Source organism: Coregonus lavaretus (assembly GCF_964263955.1).
Source record: "Coregonus lavaretus genome assembly, chromosome: 4".
NCBI classification, from domain to species: domain Eukaryota; kingdom Metazoa; phylum Chordata; class Actinopteri; order Salmoniformes; family Salmonidae; genus Coregonus; species Coregonus lavaretus.
Genome location: NC_139991.1, coordinates 28424480 through 28444152, shown reverse-complemented (window position 1 = coordinate 28444152; position 19673 = coordinate 28424480). Strand labels below are relative to the sequence as shown.

Sequence of the window (19673 nt, the reverse complement as noted above, 5' to 3'; positions counted from 1 at the left end):
TAAATAACATTCTGTTAATTTTAGCTGACACGAGGAGGAGAGAATTAGAAAGATTGTCAATAAAAAAAATCTAATTTTACAACATATGTGAATACAGTACTCTCATCTACTCACAGTTTGACTACGCATATTTTTAAGTACTTGGCATCAAATTTCTGCACATGTACTCATAAATCCTAAGAACCTCTTAGAGGATTTTTTAACTCCAAATGACAGCAGGAGTCTAATATCAGTACCAGTCACAAGTCCTGGTACGTGTTTTTTGTTTCCTCAGACAGGGCTTAATAACTTTGAGTTTAAGGGATGAGTGTTGTTCGCTCTATCTTTCTCTACTATGAGCGAAGGCTTGTCAGACAGGGGGCAGGCGTTGGAGGGATTTGCACCTTGACTCGGGCATATTTCAAAGGGACACCTCCCTCCCGGAGCAAATGAGATGCAACTTCCTGAGCTTCATCATACGCATGCACGTATGGGAACACACACACACAAATGAGATGCAGCTTACTGAGCTTTCTCAGCAGGAAACAGTGCAATTTGTTGGGCTTAACACTCCACCAGACGCACGGTTCATCCGCTCTCTTCAAAGACGCTGTGGATGCTTCTCAGCACTCCACATTTTGCAACAATGCTAAGAAAAGTCAATTTCAGTCTGGGACAGACATCAAATGTTATATTATAAATGCAGGTTTTCGACACCAAAAACTCACTGTAGTATGACACGGAGCTCTTTGTTTAAAAACTTCTAATGCAACCTCAGACCTCAAAGCTCACTTTGCATTTTAAGTCTCAGTTGAAGTGGGTTCCCATTGATTTCCTTTACAATAGGCAGGTGATTGGAGGGGGGAAACAGTCCCCATTACTCTTATGAGAAAGGCTCAGGATGGGTACTGAAGTCCTGTGGTTATTGATTGCTGCTGGCCACACACATTGCTGTATCCGCATCTCTCGGGCCAACTGACGCAAGGTCTACGACTATGCTAGTCAACATGACAGGGAACTGGTTTCTATCTATATATCGTGTAACTGCATCTATCGTGCCAACCTGGCATAAGGTATAGTACAGTGCATTTGGAAAAGTATTCAGACCCCTTGACATTTTCCACATTGTTACGTTACAGCCTTATTCTAAAATTTATGAAATAATTTTTCCCCCCTCATCAATCTACACACAATACCCCATAATGACAAAGCAAAAACAGGTTTTTAGAAATGTTTGCTAATTCATTACAAATAAAAAACGGAACTACCTTATTTACATAAGTATTCAGACCCTTTGCTATTAGACTTGAAATTGAACTCAGGTGCATCCTGTTTCCATTGATCATCCTTGAGATGTTTCTACAACTTGATTGGAGTACACCTGTGGTAAATTCAATTGATTGGACAAGATTTGGAAAGTCACACACCAGTCTGTATAAGGTCCCACAGTTGACAGTGCATGTCAGAGCAAAAACCAAGCCATGAGGTCGAAGGAATTGTCCGTAGAGCTCTGAGACAGGATTGTGTCGAGGCACAGATCAGGGGAAGGGTACCAAAAAATGTCTGCAGCATTGAAGGTCCCCAAGAACAAGGTGGCCTCCATCATTCTTAAATGGAAGAAGTTTGGAACCACCAAGACTCTTCCTAGAGCTGGCCGCTCAGCCAAACTGAGCAATCGGTGGAGAAGGGCCTTGGTCAGGTAGGTGACCAAGAACCCGATGGTCACTCTGACAGAGTTCCAAAATTCCTTTGTGAAGATGGGAGAACCTTCCAGAAGGACAACCATCTCTGCGGCATTCCACCAATCAGGCCTTTATTGTAGAGTGGCCAGACGGAAGCCACTCCTCAGTAAAAGGAACATGACAGCCCGCTTGGAGTTGACCAAAAGGCACCTAAAGGACTCTCAGACCATGAGAAACAAGATTCTCTGGTCTGATGAAACCAAGATTGAACTCTTTGGCCTGAATGCCAAGAGTCACGTCTGGAGGAAACCTGGCACCATCCCATCCCAGTAAGGATCGAGGGAAAGATGAACAGAGCAAAGTACAGAGAGATCCTTGATGAAAACCTTCTCCAGAGTGCTCAGGACCTCAGACTGGTGCGAAGGTTCACCTTCCAACAGCACAATGACCCCAAGCACACAGCCAAGACAATGCAGGAGTGGCTTCGGGACAAGTCTCTGAATGTCCTTGAGTGGCCCAGCCAGAGCCCGGACTTGAACTCGATCAAACATCTCTGGAGAGACCTGAAAATAGCTGTGCAGCGACGCTCCCCATCCAACCTGACAGAGCTTGAGAGGATCTGCGGAGAAGAATGGGAGAAACTCCCCAAATACAGGTGTGCCAAGCTTGCAGCGTCATACCCAAGAACACTCGAGGCTGTAATCGCTGCCAAAGGTGCTTCAACAAAGTACTGACTAAAGGGTCTGAATACTTATGCAAATGTAATATTTCTGTTTTTTTTACTTTTAAAATAAATGTGCTAACTATTCTAAAACACAGTTATGGGGTATTGTGTGTAGATTGACGAGGAAAAAAAACAATTTAATCAATTCTAGAATAAGGCTGTAACGTAACAAAATGTGGAAAAAGTCAAGGGGTCTGAATACTTTCTGAGTACGTTTGGTCTCCCCTAGCCAACATAAAAGCCAGGGCAGTAATTCCCTCTAATCTATCTCACAATAATAGTAAGGACTTTGTGTTAATTAGGTATTTCACCCTTATTTTAGCGTGTGAACCACCAATTAACTGGAGTGTCAACTTCAAAGGAAGGCTGGAATTCCTAGGGGATGACCCCATTGTTTATCCATCTTAATGAGAGACAGGGGCTGTGTCCCAAATGGTACCCTGTTCCATATTTAATGCACTACTTTTGACCAGGGCCCATATACAGCACTGGTCAAAAGTAGTACACTAAATAGGGAATAGGGTGCCATTTGGGACACAGCCAGGGAGCAGGAAGAGAGGAAAAATAATATAACACAATACTGATATGTAATATGTGCATGTCTTATTAGACACATAAGTTAGGATCAGAGAGGTTAACGACACTCATTACTCATAGAGTAGACCTAAGTGTTTGCCAGCAAACATGAGACAGAAAGAGCATCAGTATTACATTTCTTATTCATCTGATCTTATCAGTAACAAACCACTCTTCAGATCCCACATTATCAATGAGACCACATGTTCTTCTCAATATGTGGAGGCAAAGCTATTGGGAGCCTTCATCAGTGTGCGAGTATATATTTTTATTTCAAGAATAAAAACGGGGTTTGCCAAAGCAGTGGAGGCTGGTGGGAGGAGCTATAGGAGAACAGGCTTATTGTAATGGTTGGAATGGAATGAACTGACCTCCTGAGTGGCGCAGTGGCCTAAGGCACTGCATCGCTAGCTGTGCCACTAGAGATCCTGGTTCGAATCCAGGCTCTGTCGTAGCCAGCCGCGACCGGGAGACCCATGGGGCGGCACACAATTGGCCCAGCGTCGTCCAGGGTAGGGGAGGGAATGGCCGGCAGGGCTGTAGCTCAGTTGGTAGAGCAAATGCCAGGGTTGTGGGTTCGATTCCCACGGGGGGCCAGTATGACATTTTAAAAAAAATTATGCACTCACTAACTGTAAGTCGCTCTGGAGCGTCTGCTAAATGACTAAAATGAAAATGAATGGAATGGTATCAGACACATCAAACATATGGAAACCATGTTTGACTCCGTTCCATGAAATCCATTCCAGCCATTACAATGAGCATGTCCTCCTATATCTCATCCTACCAGCCTCCTCTGATCCAAATAAGATAAACAATGACATCATACAGTGGTAAATCAGGTAGTGCATATGGTAACTCTTTATTTGGATAGTCCCAAATAGACGGTTTGTAGATGTTCAACTAACTGTCAACAACATTTCAATGAACTATCCATTAACCCTAACCCTCTCTGTATTTTTGTGCCCTCTGTGTGTTTCTCCAGGCGTTCACTGGGAACAGCAATGCAGACAGTGTGGTGCAGTTCAAACTGCAGCAGCCAGTCTTTGCCAGGTTCCTGCGGTTACTTCCTCTGGACTGGAACCCTAACGGGAGGATAGGCCTGAGGCTGGAGGCCTATGGATGCCCTTACAGTAAGTACAACCAGGGGGGTTGAACAGGACATAATTTCCTTATTGCAATGAGATTACTCTAATCTGGTTGTATCAATGTCATTGCAACCAGTTTTGCCCCCTGGGTATTTTTTCCATTATTATACTAGGAAAGCAAGTACTGGAGGTGTACATGTACTAACTGCTTTTTTCTTAAGATGAGCCAACAAACAAGATGCGAAAGCTGAATTTATTTTCTGTTCACTGTTGTCATTTCTGTCTCACACAGACATATACTGTATATTTTTTCTCATACTGTGGCAGTTAGGCCTCTGTTTCTCCCTCAGTCCAACAACCTATCCCTGGATTGTTTTTAATCAGTCCACCATGTAGAGCGATGATTTATGAGTTGTATTACATAAATATATGAATAGTTTTTTTGTTATTTTTGTAGACAGCACTAGTGGGAGGAAATGTATAATGAGACAAATGAGAGAGGACAGAGTGGATGTGTTTTGATATTTTATATTGCGTTTTTGAATTATTATACATGAGAACAGACGGTTTCACTCTCAAAACAATTAGCATCCAGGGTTTGTTTATACTTATTTATAGCGATCTTTTCTGGCTTTTGGGAATGGAATTACAATCTGGGCGTTTTTGTTTGAAACACTCAGTGAATGCAACCAGTGCTATAGTTGTTCAATGGCCCAATTCAAATAAAAAGTTGTATTTGGTCATTTTTCTGTAATGACCATTTCACCATGTAATCGGTAACCATGTCAAGTAAATGCCAGGGAAGAAGTAGCCTTGTAAAACAGTGTTACCCAAAATTACAATATATTATACACTGAGTATACCAAACATTAGGAACACCTTCCTATTCTTGATACACACTGGAAACTGTTGAGCGGGAAAAACCCATCAGCGTTGCAGTTGTTGACACAAACCGGTGTGCTTGGCACCTACTACCATACCCCGTTCAAATGCACTTAAAAATGTTGTCTTGCACATTCACCCTCTAAATGGCACACATACACAATCCATGTCTCAATTGTCTCAAGGCTTGAAAATCCTTCTTTAACCTCCCTCCACCCCTTCATCTACACCTACTGAAGTGGATTTAACAAGTGACATCAACAAGGGATCAAGTATGTATGGCTGTGATTTGAAGGCCCCAGCCAGAGGCCATACTGAGCCCCCCCCCCCCTCAAAATCATGTAATGGGATTTATTTATAGTAAAGACATGTCATTTAACTGTACAAATGTATTACCTTTTAATGTGCCATGAACATAACCAGTTATGATGTTCTCATCTGATTGTCAAACAAATCACATCAGAAAGTAGGTTACCTTCGCACGTTCATCCAAAATAATTCCAGCATACGAACAGTGCACTGTGCACCCGCCAACTTTCCTTCAATTCGCAAGTGGCTGAAAATATGTCACCGTAGAAAGCATCCGAGCAAGCGAAACAGCGCCCCTCTGTCTTACTATTTGTAGCCCATGTATCTGATGCTGTCTGGTCAAAAAGAGTATGACATGCCATAATATTTTTGGCCAGACAGCATCAGATACATGGGCTACGCCAGGGTTCCCCAAACTCGGTCCTCGGGACCCCAAGTGCTTGAAGAATTGTAAAAAGAATAATGTGAAAATATTGTACAATCCAGGTATGCAAAGTTCTTAGAGACTTACCAAGAAAGACTCACGTCTGTAATCACTGTCAAAGGTGATTCTAACATCTATTGACTCAGGGGGTTGAATACTTATCTAATCAAGATATAGAGTTTTATTTTTCATGTATTTTTAACAAATGTATATTTTTTTTAATCCACTTTGACATTATAGCGTATTTTGTGTAGATTGTTGACAAAAAAATGACAATTAAGTCAATTTTAATCCAACTTTGTAACACAACAAAATGTGGAAAAAGTCAAGGGGTGTGAACACATTCTGAAGGCACTGTACATGTCCTCTGCCTTAGCCTTGACAACGATGTCAGTATTATCAGCAGCACCTGTCTTTTTAATAAATAAATAAATAAATATTGTATACCTCTAAAGTCTAAGGGCCCAGGGCTGGGTCTCTAGTAAGCTAACGTACGGAATTGTTTTAAGATACCAAAGATCATTTAGCTATTGGATTTTAAATGTAGGACCCTGCAAATATATACAGTTGAAGTCGGAAGTTTACATACACTTAGGTTGGAGTCATTAAAACACATTTTTCAACCACTCCACAAATGTCTTGTTAATAAACTATAGTTTTGGCAAGTTGGTTAGGACATCTACTTTGTGCATGACACAAGTAATTTTTCCAACAATTGTTTACAGACAGATTATTTCACTTATAATTCACTGTATCACAATTCCAGTGGGTCAGAAGTTTACATACACTAAGTTGACTGTGTCTTTAAACAGCTTGGAAAATTCCAGAAAAGGATGTCATGGCTTTAGAAGCTTCTGATAGGCTAATTGACATCAATTGAGTCAATTGGAGGTGTACCTGTGGATGTATTTCAAGGCCTACCTTCAAACTCATTGCCTCTTTGCTTGACATCATGGGAAAATCAGCCAAGACCTCAGAAAAAAATTTGGGAGCAATTTCCAAACACCTGAAGGTACCACGTTCATCTGTACAAACAATAGTATGCAAGTATAAACACCATGGGACCACGCAGCCGTCATACCGTTCAGGAAGGAGACGCGTTCTGTCTCCTAGAGATGAACGTACTTTGGTGCTTAAAGTGCAAATCAGAACAACAGCAAAGGACCTTGTGAAGATGCTGGAGGAAACAGGTACAAAAGTATCTATATCCACAGTAAAACGAGTCCTATATTGACATAACCGGAAAGACCGCTCAGCATGGAAGAAGCCACTGCTCCAAAACCGCCATAAAAAAGCCAGACTAAGGTTTGCAACTGCACATGGGGACAAAGATCGTACTGTTTGGAGAAATGTCCTCTGGTCTGATGAAACAAAAATAGAACTGTTTGGCCATAATGACCATCATTGTGTTTGGAGGAAAAGGGGGTGGCTTGCAAGCCGAAGAACACCATCCCAACCGTGAAGCACGGGGGTGGCAGCATCATGCTGTGGGGGTGCTTTGCTGCACGAGGGACTGGTGTACTTCACAAAATAGATTGCGTCATGAGGAAGGAAAATTATGTGGATATATTGAAGCAACATCTCAAGACATCAGTCAGGAAGTTAAAGCTTGGTCGCAAATGGGTCTTCCAAATGGACAATGACCCCAAGCATACTTCCAAAGTTGTAGCAAAATGGCTTAAGGACAAGAAAGTCAAAGTATTGAGGTGGCCATCACAAAGCCCTGACCTCAATCCTATAGAACATTTGTGGGCAGAACTGAAAAGCGTGTGCGAGCAAGGAGGCCTACAAACCTGACTCAGTTACACCAGCTCTGTCAGGAGGAATGGGCCAAAATTCACCCAAATTATTGTGGGAAGCTTGTGGAAGGCTACCCGAAACGTTTGACCCAAGTTAAACAATTTAAAGGCAATACAGTGATCCCTCGCCACTTCGCGGTTCACTTATCGCGGATTCGCTATTTCGCGGATTTTCATAATGCATTTTTTTTTTTTTGGTGCATTGTGCTCTGCATTCTGATTCGCTAAAAACTCACTCCCGCTTCTTGTATCAAAACATGCTACGAATTGTGCTATCATTTTGTCGTCTCGTGCAGTTATGTGTACGTACATAAAACAGCTTGGCAAATTTACATTAAGTTGGCCAAATTATCTTGTAATTTCGAACATCTCCTAAACCCATAATGTCGACGAAACGGCCTGGACCGACAAAAGCACCTGCGGATGGGCCCAAACGGCGGAAGATGCTACCTATCTCAGATAAAGTTAAACTTCTGGACATGCTAAGGGAAGGTAAAAGCTATGCAGCCGTTGCTCGCCATTACGGAATCAATGAATCTTCCGTTCGTTACATAAAGAAGGAGGAAAAAAACATAAGGACGACAGCAGCAGTCAATTTTAATACGAATGCAAAAAGGGTTGTAACTGTCCGCAACAAGACCATGGTACGGATGGAGACGGCATTAGCTCTGTGGACTAATGACTGCAGGAAAAAAAACATAACCCTGGATACAAACGTTATCTGCACAAAAGCGAGAATGCTGTATGAAAACTTTGCTGTCAGTGACGGGGAAGAGGGAGAGGATGCCGGGCCCTCAGCAAGTGCTGCTGACACAGTGGGAGAGGATGCCAGGCCCCCAGCAAGTGCTGCTGACAAAGTGCCAAGCGCATTTAATGCAAGCAAGGGCTGGTTTGAAAAGTTTAAGAAACGCTTTGGACTTAAAAATGTTTGTCTGCACGGTGAGATGGCGTCTGCGGATACCGCTGAGGCAGAAGCCTTCGTGAACAATAAATTCAAGGCGATCATTGAGGAGGGGGGATATAAGCCCGAACAAGTTTTTAACATGGATGAGACTGCCTTATTTTGGAAACGAATGCCCTCCCGCACCTTCATCATGCAGGAAGAAGCCAAAGCCCCAGGATTTAAAGTTCACAAAGACCGTTTGACCCTGGCTATGTGCGGAAATGCCGCAGGTTTCATGATTAAACCGGGGCTGATTTACAGGTCTAAAAATCCCAGGGCGCTGAAAAACAAAAATAAGGATGATTTGCCTGTTTACTGGATGTACAATGCAAAGGCTTGGATGACAAAAGCGCTCAATCTGGATTGGTTCAAAAACTGTTTCATCCCGGAGGTCAAGTGTTATTTGAGAGGAAAGGGACTGGACTTTAAAGTGCTTCTGCTCCTTGACAACGCCGGAGGTCACGGTAATGATTTGGCATATGATGGTGTGCAAATCGAATTTCTGCCGCCAAACACTACATCCCTGATTCAGCCCATGGACCAAGGAGTCATCCGTGCTTTCAAGGCTCTCTATACGCGCAACACCCTGCAACATCTTGTTGACGCTATGGACTCGGATCAAGATTTCTCACTGAAGGACTACTGGCGTGGATACACCATCGCATCGTGTCTCCAAAACATTCAGAGGGCCATTCAGGAAATGAAAACGGAAACTCTGAAGGCCTGCTGGAAAAAACTATGGCCAGAGGCAGTGCAAAACGCAACCGGAGGCTCGCTTGACGAGGTCCACCACTCTGCCGTAGAAACAGCTGTGAATCTGGCTAAACAGATTGGAGGAGATGTCTTTAATGACATGAGTCCGGATGACATAAACGCCCTGATTGATGGAGACGCACAGCCGCTGACCGATGCAGAGCTGGCAGAAATGACAAAGCCACAAAGCGACGATGAAAGAGAAGAGGGAGAAGAGGACACGAGAGATGAGGAGGAAGGACTAACGCTTGGTCGCTTAGCAACCATGGTGCGAATGGCCACTGAACTTAAGCGAGTAGCTGAGGAATGGGACCCTTTGATGAGCCGTTCATTACAGTTCTCCAACGTAATCGATGGTGGCATGTCGGTGTACAAGGATCTTTTTGCAAAGAAGAAAAAAGAGCGACAACAGCTGCCTATCACTATGTTCTTCTCCCGAACAAACACACCTGCACCGCGGGCTTCAGAAGAAGAGAACACTGCAGAGCGCAGTCAGGATGCAGCGGCCCAGTCTGAAGAGCAGTGAAACGGCCTACACGTGAGTCACTGTATTTGTATACATGTAATAGTTGCTAATTGTAAAAAAAAAAAGTTTTCTATTTCGCGGATTTCACTTATCGCGGGTCATTTTCGGAACGTAACCCCCGCGATAAACGAGGGATTACTGTACTACCAAATACAAATTGAGTGTATGTAAACCTCTGACCCACTTGGAATGTGATGAAATAAATCATTCTCTCTACTATTATTCTGACATTTCACATTCTTAAAATGAAGTAGTGATCCTAACTGACCTAAAACAGGGAATATTTACAAGGATTAAATGTCAGGAATTGTGAAAAACTGAGTTTAAATGTATTTGGCTAAGGTGTATGTAAACTTCCGACTTCAACTGTATATACAGTGCATTCTGGAAGTATTCAGACCCCTTTACTTTTTCCACGTTTTGTTATGTTATAGCCTTATACTAAAATTGATTAAATCGATTACCGCATCGAGTCTTCTTGGATATGACGCTACAAGCTTGGCACACCTGTATTTGGGAAGTTTCTCCCATTCTTTTCTGCAGATCCTCTCAAGCTCTGACAGGTTGGATGGGGAGCGTTGCTGCACAGCTATTTCCAGGTCTCTCCATAGATGTTCGATCGGATTCAAGTCCGGGCTCTGGCTGGGCCACTCAAGGAAGTTCAAAGAAGCCACTCCTGAGCACTCTGAAGCTGTTTTTCATCAAGGATCTCTCTGTACTTTGTTCCGTTCATCTTTGCCTCGATCCTGACTAGTCTCCCAGTCCCTGCCGCTTAAAAACATCCCCACAGCATGATGCTGCCACCACCATGCTTCACCGTAGGGATGGTGCCAGATTTCCTCCAGACGTGATGCTTGGCATTCAGGCCAAGGAGTTCAATCTTGATTTCATCAGAGCAGAGAATCTTGTTTCTCATGGTCTGAGAGTCTTTAGGTGCCTTTTGACAAACTCCAAGCGGGCTGTCATGTGCCTTTTACTGAGGAGTGGGGTCCATCTGGCCACTCTACCATATAGGCCTGATTGGTGGAGTGCTGCAGAGATGGTTGTCCTTCTGGAAGGTTCTCCCATCTCCACAGAGGAATTCTAGAGTTCTGTCAGAGTGGCCATCCGGTTCTTGGTCGCCACCCTGACCAAGGCCCTTCTCCCCCGATTGCTTAGATTGGCCGGGTTGGCCAGCTCTAGGTGGTTCCAAACTTCTTCCATTTAAAAAAGATGGAGGCCACTGTGTTCTTGGGGACCTTCAATGCTGCAGACATTTTTTGGTACCCTTATTTTAACTATTTTCTATATTGTAGAATAATAGTGAAGACATCAACATTACGAAATAACACATATGGAATCATGTAATAACCAAAAAAGTGTTAAACAAATCTAAATATATTATATATATGAGATTTTTCTAAATAGCCACCCTTTGCCTTGATGACAGCTTTGCACACTCTTAGCATTCTCTCAACCAGCTTCATGAGGTAGTCACCTGGAATGCATTTCAATTAACAGGTGTGCCTTGTTAAAAGTTAATTTGTGGATTTTCTTTCCTTCTTAATGCGTTTGAGCCAATCAGTTGTGTTGTGATAAGGTAGGGGTGGTATACAGAAGATAGCCCTATTCGGTAAAATACCGAATAACGACAGTCATCATTACTTTAAGACATGAAGGTCAGTCAATCCGGAAAAATTCAAGAACTTAGAACGTTTCTTCAAGTGCAGTCGCAAAAACCATCAAGCGCTATGATGAAACTGGCTCTCATGAGGACCGCCACTGGAAAGGAAGACCCAGAGTGTGTGTATATATATATATATATTACATACATACACACACACACACACATCTGATGAAACATTGAATTTGGCCTTAATGGTATTAGCCCATAGAAACACATTGAATAACAGATTAAAACATGGAAAAATAGATAGTCAAAGATTAAATCAAAAGGAAGTATGTTTTGAGGTGTCTGTGCTATATCTGAGAGATATAAGAAAGCTCAGAATAAAAAATAGAAAAGTATTTTATTGTGGAATTATACCTTTCACTTTGAAATGCCCTACTCACTTCCATGAATTTTCGGCTCGGTACCGAGTTACCTTCAGCAGAGTCCTGTGACACAAAATGGAGAACACCGTTGTGTTCGTAACAGTCTCATCTTTCCATAGAAGGTCAAATTAGTGTGTAGCCCAAACCGCTCGGATGCTACAGATATTTTGTGAGAAGACTTTTCAGGATGTCTCCTTGTCTGACAAACACCGCTGTAGCTCGGCCACCTTCCATCGCAGATATGGAAGTCCGACATTGGCGTATGCGTTGTATTGAGACGCAGCCCATACAAGAAAACAGATATCTCTAGCTTAAACAGACGAATTTCAATTGGGATTTTATTTTATTTTATTATGCCTCAAACGAAGCATGGGGGGCCTGAAGCAGATACATTATTTTAATAAAAATATATATTAAATAATAAATATGCCCATTGATGATGTGAGGCCTCTTCTGCCTAATGGTATATCCGCCACTGTACATTACCAACAATATAAATAAGATGAAATGTAAGATAAAAGCATGAGATAAAATGTGTCAGTACCCTCACATTAAAGTCTTCTTTAGTCTTTAATCACAGCTCTTCAATCATTGAAGTGGTTTGATGTGTGAGGGACAAAGGCTACCCCGCCTCATTAGAAGCAGTTAAGTATGGAGAAATTAGCTTCTTATCTGAATCTCACTCGACCAGCACACACTGGGGTCTATAATGTATAGCTAATAGCTAATGAAAATACTGAGCACTGAATGACCACCACTTTGAGATTGAATCACCTGCTCATACCTCTACTATTCTCTTTAGTATCCAAGTGGCCAGATGTGGTTAAAATTCAGTTATTCCAGCTGGTTTACAACTAGAGCTGAAAATAATGAATATTCCTTTGTCTTTCTGCTGAATATGAAGGTTGTGATATGCATTTCTACTATACTAGTGCAGAATCTTACTGTAATGTAATGTCTTGTTTGCAGAATCTGATTGTACTACTGCACCCTACTGTAGAATCTTTACTTATGAATGTGTTTTTTGCAGAGTCTGATGTGGCAAATTTTGACGGCAGCGGCTGCTTGCTCTACAGGTTCAGCCCCAACCCAACACCAATTCTAACAGCCAAAGACACTATCTCTCTGAAGTTCAAAACCCTGCAGAACTCTGGGACACTGATACACACAGAGGGACAACACGATCGCAGCCTCACGCTGGAGTTACACAAAGGAAAACTTTTACTCCACCTCAGAAAAGGTACAGTACTAATTACAATAACATCCCATAATCTCCTACAGCGTTTACTCTACTTTTCTGTGATGTATGGTTTTCACAGTTAGGCATGTGTTTGGTGCCGACTCAGCGATTTAGGCGATTAGCCTACTGTAGTAAAAATGATACATTGACTACTTACTACGGCATAGCAGAGCCGGAAAAAAAGTTTTACGTTTGCCAGGCACAAGTGGTGCTAAACTTCAGGCGGGTGCTGTGATGTCAGGGAGCCAGCTTGTCGAAGGCATCGACATATGCTACACCTCTTAGCAGGACCATCTGTCTGTTGCATACTACACCTCCCAGCTAGCCCTCCTCCCAGTCCTCCTCCCAGCCCTGCTCAGCTCAACGCTCCACAAGGGTAGGAGGAGGGCCAGAGAGACACCTCTCTCTATCTCCACAGGGAGGTTAGTGCTTAGTGCAGATCTACTTTACTATAATTTCACAGAGCGTACAAGACACACACACGCACACATGCATGCACACACAGAGCACATGGAGCACACAGATCACATGAACCACACAGAGCACATGGAGCACACAGAGCACATGCATGCAAGCACGCACACTGTAGTGCAGATGTACTGTCAGCACACTAAGCATGTCTAATACTATGTTAGCCTACACAGGATTATTGAAACAGTTAAGAGAAATTAGGGGCATAATAATATACCTACTGCATTATTTAGGGAAGGATACCTTGTTGCTGCATATTGTAGTTTGCTGTATACTGTAGTTGGTTAGGATATCCAATCCCAAAACCAAATAAAGGGTCTTTACCATGATGCTCTGTTATTCATTAGTAGTGGTAGACCTAAAATGAAACTGGACAATCTATGACTGGAATAACATGATTGTCAAAATAGAAGGATGGGGAAAAGAGAAAGCAAGTGACAGACTGGATCTTTGCCAAAAACAGAATAAAGGTAAAAACCAATCATCGTATATCAAACTAGTTGAGAGGATCAAATTGTCTGCTAGACTAAATCAAACAAAAAGGTCTTAGGCTACAGTACCTGTCATCGTGATTTATATTTTTCAAATTCCATTTTACAGTACATGATGACTGAGGCCTAACTGAAGAGGGTTGTGAGTCCAAAATCTATTTGAGTGACAAAGATGTTTGAGTATTTCGTTTTTGGTGGAAGTAGTTACTTATAAACCTGGATAGGCAGCCACCCTTGTCTGAGCATAGTGTGTACATTTCAAAAGTCTGTTTATAGGAGTATTTACCAATTTGTGATGTAACATTTATTTAACCAGGTTTTCCCAGTGAGGTCAAAATACCTCCTCCATACATCTCTTCCAACAATTAGCTTATAGGAACTCCCTCTAGGCAGTTCTAGGTTAGGTTCACTCTCTAGAGCCTAGAGTATAGGTACTGCCATTTCTGTCTATCTTAGAGCCCTGCCACCTGCTCGCCCCGTACACTGAATTCCCTCAACAGCAGTTTCAGTTCCCCTGCAATAGCCGTTTTCGACTCCACAATGTGATTGAATCGAGCTGATTGTCAATGTGCTGACAGTAAACCGCAGTTAAGCTCTGTCATTTTAAAGGAAAGCTCAGAGGGAGAAAATTAAAACCATCCGTCGTTATGACGGACGAGAGATTACATGTTATTCTGCTTATCCTGATATGGACCGGTGCTGACAAAATAAATGCGTCTCCACCTCAATCAAAGTGTTTGTCTGAACGCTCTCCCTCTCTCCGTATTTGACATCACTTCACTGTTTTCCTCTTTCCCTCTTGTTATTTATCAGGCTTTTCGCATTTTTATCCCAATCCTCTCCCCTCTCTCCCTCCCCCTCTTTTTCCAATTTGTTCTCATGAAGTAATTTGCCATTTGCAGTTGTATGCTCTCTGTCCGTCTCTTTCACTCTTTCTCTCCATGCCACCCCATCCCTGACGTGAATGTAATGTTGTGTCTATTGCATCAGTGTGATTCTTCCTCTGTTTGATATCAATGTTGAATAAAATTAGGCATGATCTCTTGAAAGCATCAGACATCCAATCTCCCATTAGTAACTGGAGCATACTGTACCTCTAGTACCCTCAACGTTGATGTATGTCACAATATGACAATAACAATTTAGAGGAGACAGAGATTGTCCTCTCCTCTCTCTACTATTATAACTGGTGTCATTCCCCTGTCAAGAAGCTTTCTCTGCACAGTTTCTGTTATCGTGATGGCTAGCTTGAAGTGAAACGCTGGTCTCCTTGGTGTGTGTCCCAAATGGCACCCTATTGCCTATAGTATACACTGCCCAATGGTCTCTGGTCAAAAGTAGTGCACTATATAGGGAATAGGGTGCCATTTCAGACTGAGCCCTGTTCTTTCTCTTTGAGGTAATCAGTGAGTGCCGTTTGTCAGAGTAGTTTTCACCACAAAGGGCCTTGTCATGGCTGTGTCAGGTAGTGTAAGGGAAGGATGGTAGGCCATTCTTCCTCCATCCACTCCTCAGTGGATTGGGAAAGGAGAGATTTACAGTGCTGTAGGGGCACACTGCACTTTACATCTGTTACTAAACTGGTTCTGGCAGAAACTCCGCATAGAGAACTTGTGAGTTACATTCAAACATACAAACACTTAAACACACTCGAACAAACACATACATACAGTGCCTTTGGAGAGTATTCAGACCCCTTGACTTTTTCCACATTTTGTTACGTTACTTATTCTAAAATGTATTAAATTGTTTTTTCCCCCCTCATCAATATACACACAATACCCCATAATGACAAAGCAAAAACTGGTTTTTAGAATGTTTTGCTAATTTATAAAAATTTAAAAAACGGAAATATCACATTTACATAAGTATTCAGACCCTTTACTCAGTACTTTGTTGAAGCACCTTTGGCAGTGATTACAGCATTGAGTCTTCTTGGGCATGACGCTACAAGCTTGGCACACTTGTATTTGGGGAGTTTCTCCCATTCATCTCTGCAGATCCTCTCAAGCTCTGTCAGGTTGGATGGGGAGCGTCGCTGCATAGCTTTTTTCAGTTCTCTCCAGAGATGTTTGATCGAGTTCAAGTCCGGGCTCTGGCTGGGCCACTCAAGGACATTCAGAGACTGAGGTCCTTAGCGCACTGGAGCAGGTTTTCATCAAGGATTTCTCTGTACTTTGCTCCGTTAATCTTTGCCTCGATCCTGACTAGTCTCCCAGTCCCTGCCGCTGAAAAGCATCCCCACAGCATGATGCTGCCACCACCATGCTTCACTGTAGGGATGGTGCCAGTTTCCTCCAGACGTGATGCTTGGCATTCAGACCAAGGAGTTCAATCTTGATTTCATCAGACCAGAAAATCTTGTTTCTCATGGTCTGAGAGTCTTTAGGTGCCTTTTGGAAAATTCCAAGCGGGCTGTCATGTGTCTTTTACTGAGGAGTGGCTTCCGTCTGGCCACTCTACCATAAAGGCCATCGGGTTCTTGGTCACCTCCCTGACCAATGCCCTTCTCCCCCAATTTCTCAGTTTGGCAGGGCGGCCAACTCTAGGAAGAGTCTTGGTGGTTCCAAACTTCTTCCATTTAAGAATGATGGAGGCCACTGTGTTCTTGGGGACCTTCAATGCAGCAGACATTTTTTGGTACCCTTCCCCAGATCTATACCCGACACAATCCTGTCTCGGAGCTCTACGGACAATTCCTTCGACCTCATGGCTTGGTTTTTGCTCTGACATGCACTGTCAACTGTGTGATCTTACATGGACAGGTGTGTGCCTTTCCAAATCATGTCCAATCAATTGAATTTACCACAGGTGGACTCCAATCAAGTTGTAGAAACATCTCAAGGATGATCAATGGAAACAGGATGCACCTGAGCTCAATTTCGAGCATCATAAGGTATTTCTGTTTTTAATGTTTTATAAATTAGCAAACAATCTGTTTTCACTTTGTCATTATGGGGTATTGTTTGTAGATTGCTGAGGTACATGTTTATTTAATCAATTTTAGAATAAGGTTGTAACGTAACAAAATGTGAAAAAGTCAAGGGGTCTGAAATTCCATAAACCCCTTTGAAAAGGTATATTTATCTAAACACCTATCGTTGAGGAAAACCACAAAACCACTCTCCCACATACATCATGTCCATACAGACATCCAAACACACAAATACAGTACCCATGTACAGTACAGGCGCACACATACACAGTGTCAACAAAGCCCTGGTCCAAGGCTTTTCATGAGTCAACAGTGTGCAATATGAACCAAGGCTGCAGTGCTCACATTGAAAAACATAGGCAGTTCCACTACCAAGGAACAGACAGTCGCAAGCTGTTTGCAGTAACTTCGCAGCCCGTGTGTGAAAATGAATTAAATAAATGGGCTTGCCAAGATTTATGTCCAGTATCCAAAACCATTCCATTTCCTCTGTATTTTACATTCATCAAAATGTCGGTTTATATTGTTCCCCACTGGCTCATATTTCATCCCAAATCTTAACTGTCAACTGTAATATTTGTTGAATGCAAATATACGAGGGTCATTGTGACCTGCTTCTGGATGTGGGGTGGTAATTGAATCCAACAGAGTTAAGAATATGTCAGCCATGAATATTGTAAGGGTACATACTGTAAATGCATACAGGTATATTGAGGATTGTTTTGTAAACTAAATATAAAAGTGTTTTTCTCTGGCCAATAGGACTGTCAGTCAGTCTGTCTGTTTGTTTGTTTGCTTGTTCCCTGCTATTATGTTCACTTTGCAGAACAAGAGCCAGTTTTCTTATGGTTGGTGTACTAACCAGTATAACGTGATACGTTTTCTCCTGACGATCAATATAATATGTAATCAAGTTCTCCTCTTATAATACAGTCATAATATCACAGTCAGAGTAGGGCTGTTGCGGTGACCGTATTACCGCCACACCAGCAGTCACGTGTCATGACCGCAGTAAAATTCCACATGACCGTTGAGTCACAGTAATCTCACTCTGGACATGTGTTGGTTGTACCCAATTTGCTAACCACCATCAGGTCGCTAATGGCCTGGTACTCAGGGCTCTATTGTCCCTCTAACCACTCTGACATCAATGCAAATGCGATCAAAAACCACATCAAACACTTATCATCAAAACAGCATCATGCTTTTAAAACTCACCTCATTGTGATGATCAATTTGAAGAAAGAAGTTCAACAGCAGGTTGAAACTGAGTGAAAAACATGGTTGTTGTGGATGTTGTTTCAAAGCCTATACAACGAAATGGACAGCGCTTTCTAAGATGATGATTAATTCAAAACACCCATATGTATATTAGCGCTTATGCATATGCATAGGCTTATGAGCTCAAGCCTGAAAAAAAAAAAAACTGAATTAAAATGTGGATTGTGCCATTATACAATACATAGCCTACCACATAGTATACATGGCAGGTACATAATTGGTCTAGACTATAATCCAAAATTAAACAAATTTGAGTAATCGCCTTTGAGTGAGGACCGTCTTATGCATACTGGATGTTAGCTCCAAAATGTCTATCCACCAGTCTGGGACAGAACGTATAGCTCTAGGCCACGTGTCAAACTCATTCCACCCTTGTACTTGATTGATTAATTAAGGTCACTAATTAGTAAAGAACTCCCCTCACCTGGTTGTCTAAGTCTTAATTGTAAGGAAAAAACTAAAACCTGCAGACACTCAGCCCTCCGTGTAATGAGTTTGACACCCCTGTCCTAGGCAATGCTGTTGGTTCATTGATTATGCAGGGCGGCTTATAGTTAGCCTACAATTATAGTGAAATTAAATAGTCTAGTAATAGTGAATTTTTTATATTTTCATAATTATTTGGGTGACACATTAGCTTTAGCTACAGAATCTCTCACCACCATGCATTTCCTTCTCCTCTCTCTCATTTATTCCTTTCTCAAGCGTGCAGAGGGGCTGTCAACAGTTTAGTGAAATATGTTTTGTTGCGAAAAAATGTTAATATCAATGTTCCCGAACAGATTTCAGGTTTCCTAAATTAAGCACTGCGTAGCTGCAGGAACAGGGTTGGAGAGCCCATGGCATATAGAGTTTGGGCGGAATATCAGCTGTCGAGCAGCGAGAGCATGCTCCTCAAACAGTGGTTGATGCATGGAGTGAAATAAGTGTTCTTATATTTATTTCTCAGCTGCTCATATTAAGCACATGCTCCGCTATAAAACCGAATTAGACTACCCAGCATCATTGAAAAATGGACCCGGAAAGTGTGCGGACTCCATTTGCTATTCAAGTGCATACAGATGACATGGCTTTTTTCCCCTGCCCCTGCCCCTGTTCCTGCCCATTTGATAATGGGCCATTCTAAATTGAAACTAATTTTACATATTACTAAAGACAAGATTAAATTGAGAATAGCCTGAAGGGTGAAAATATGTTCACTTGATGAGAAAACTGCTGTGGAGCCTGAGGCAAGGAACAGAGTGCAAGGTTTTTTTGCGATTTTCTCAAATCATCAATAGCCTATAGTTGGATGATGCAGCCCATATATGTTTTGAATTCTAAGACATTCTAAGGTTTGTATCAACTAAAGCTGCTAAATATCTCTATATCTAGTATATAGGACCTGTTTCAAATGATCACTTTTATGCTCAACATAGCCACTTCATATGCAAACTCGCTCCGGAATGGGGAAATAATAATAATATAATAAATAATAATATGCCATTTAGCAGACGCTTTTATCCAAAGCGACTTACAGTCATGCGTACATACATT

General features: G+C 42.1%; 1 protein-coding gene across 1 annotated transcript in view; it reads left to right on the top strand.

Moving 5' to 3' along the window:
• Nucleotides 1–19673, top strand: part of LOC311128018 (contactin-associated protein-like 4) — a gene marked incomplete at its 3' end in the record, with an annotated part of 221186 nt that overhangs the window by 69055 nt on the left and 132458 nt on the right. Inside the window, exons 4-5 of the mRNA XM_084159946.1 lie at nt 3947–4094; nt 12750–12959. Of these exons, the coding sequence (XP_084016072.1) occupies nt 3947–4094; nt 12750–12959 (358 nt within the window). The remainder of the gene's footprint in view (nt 1–3946; nt 4095–12749; nt 12960–19673) is intronic.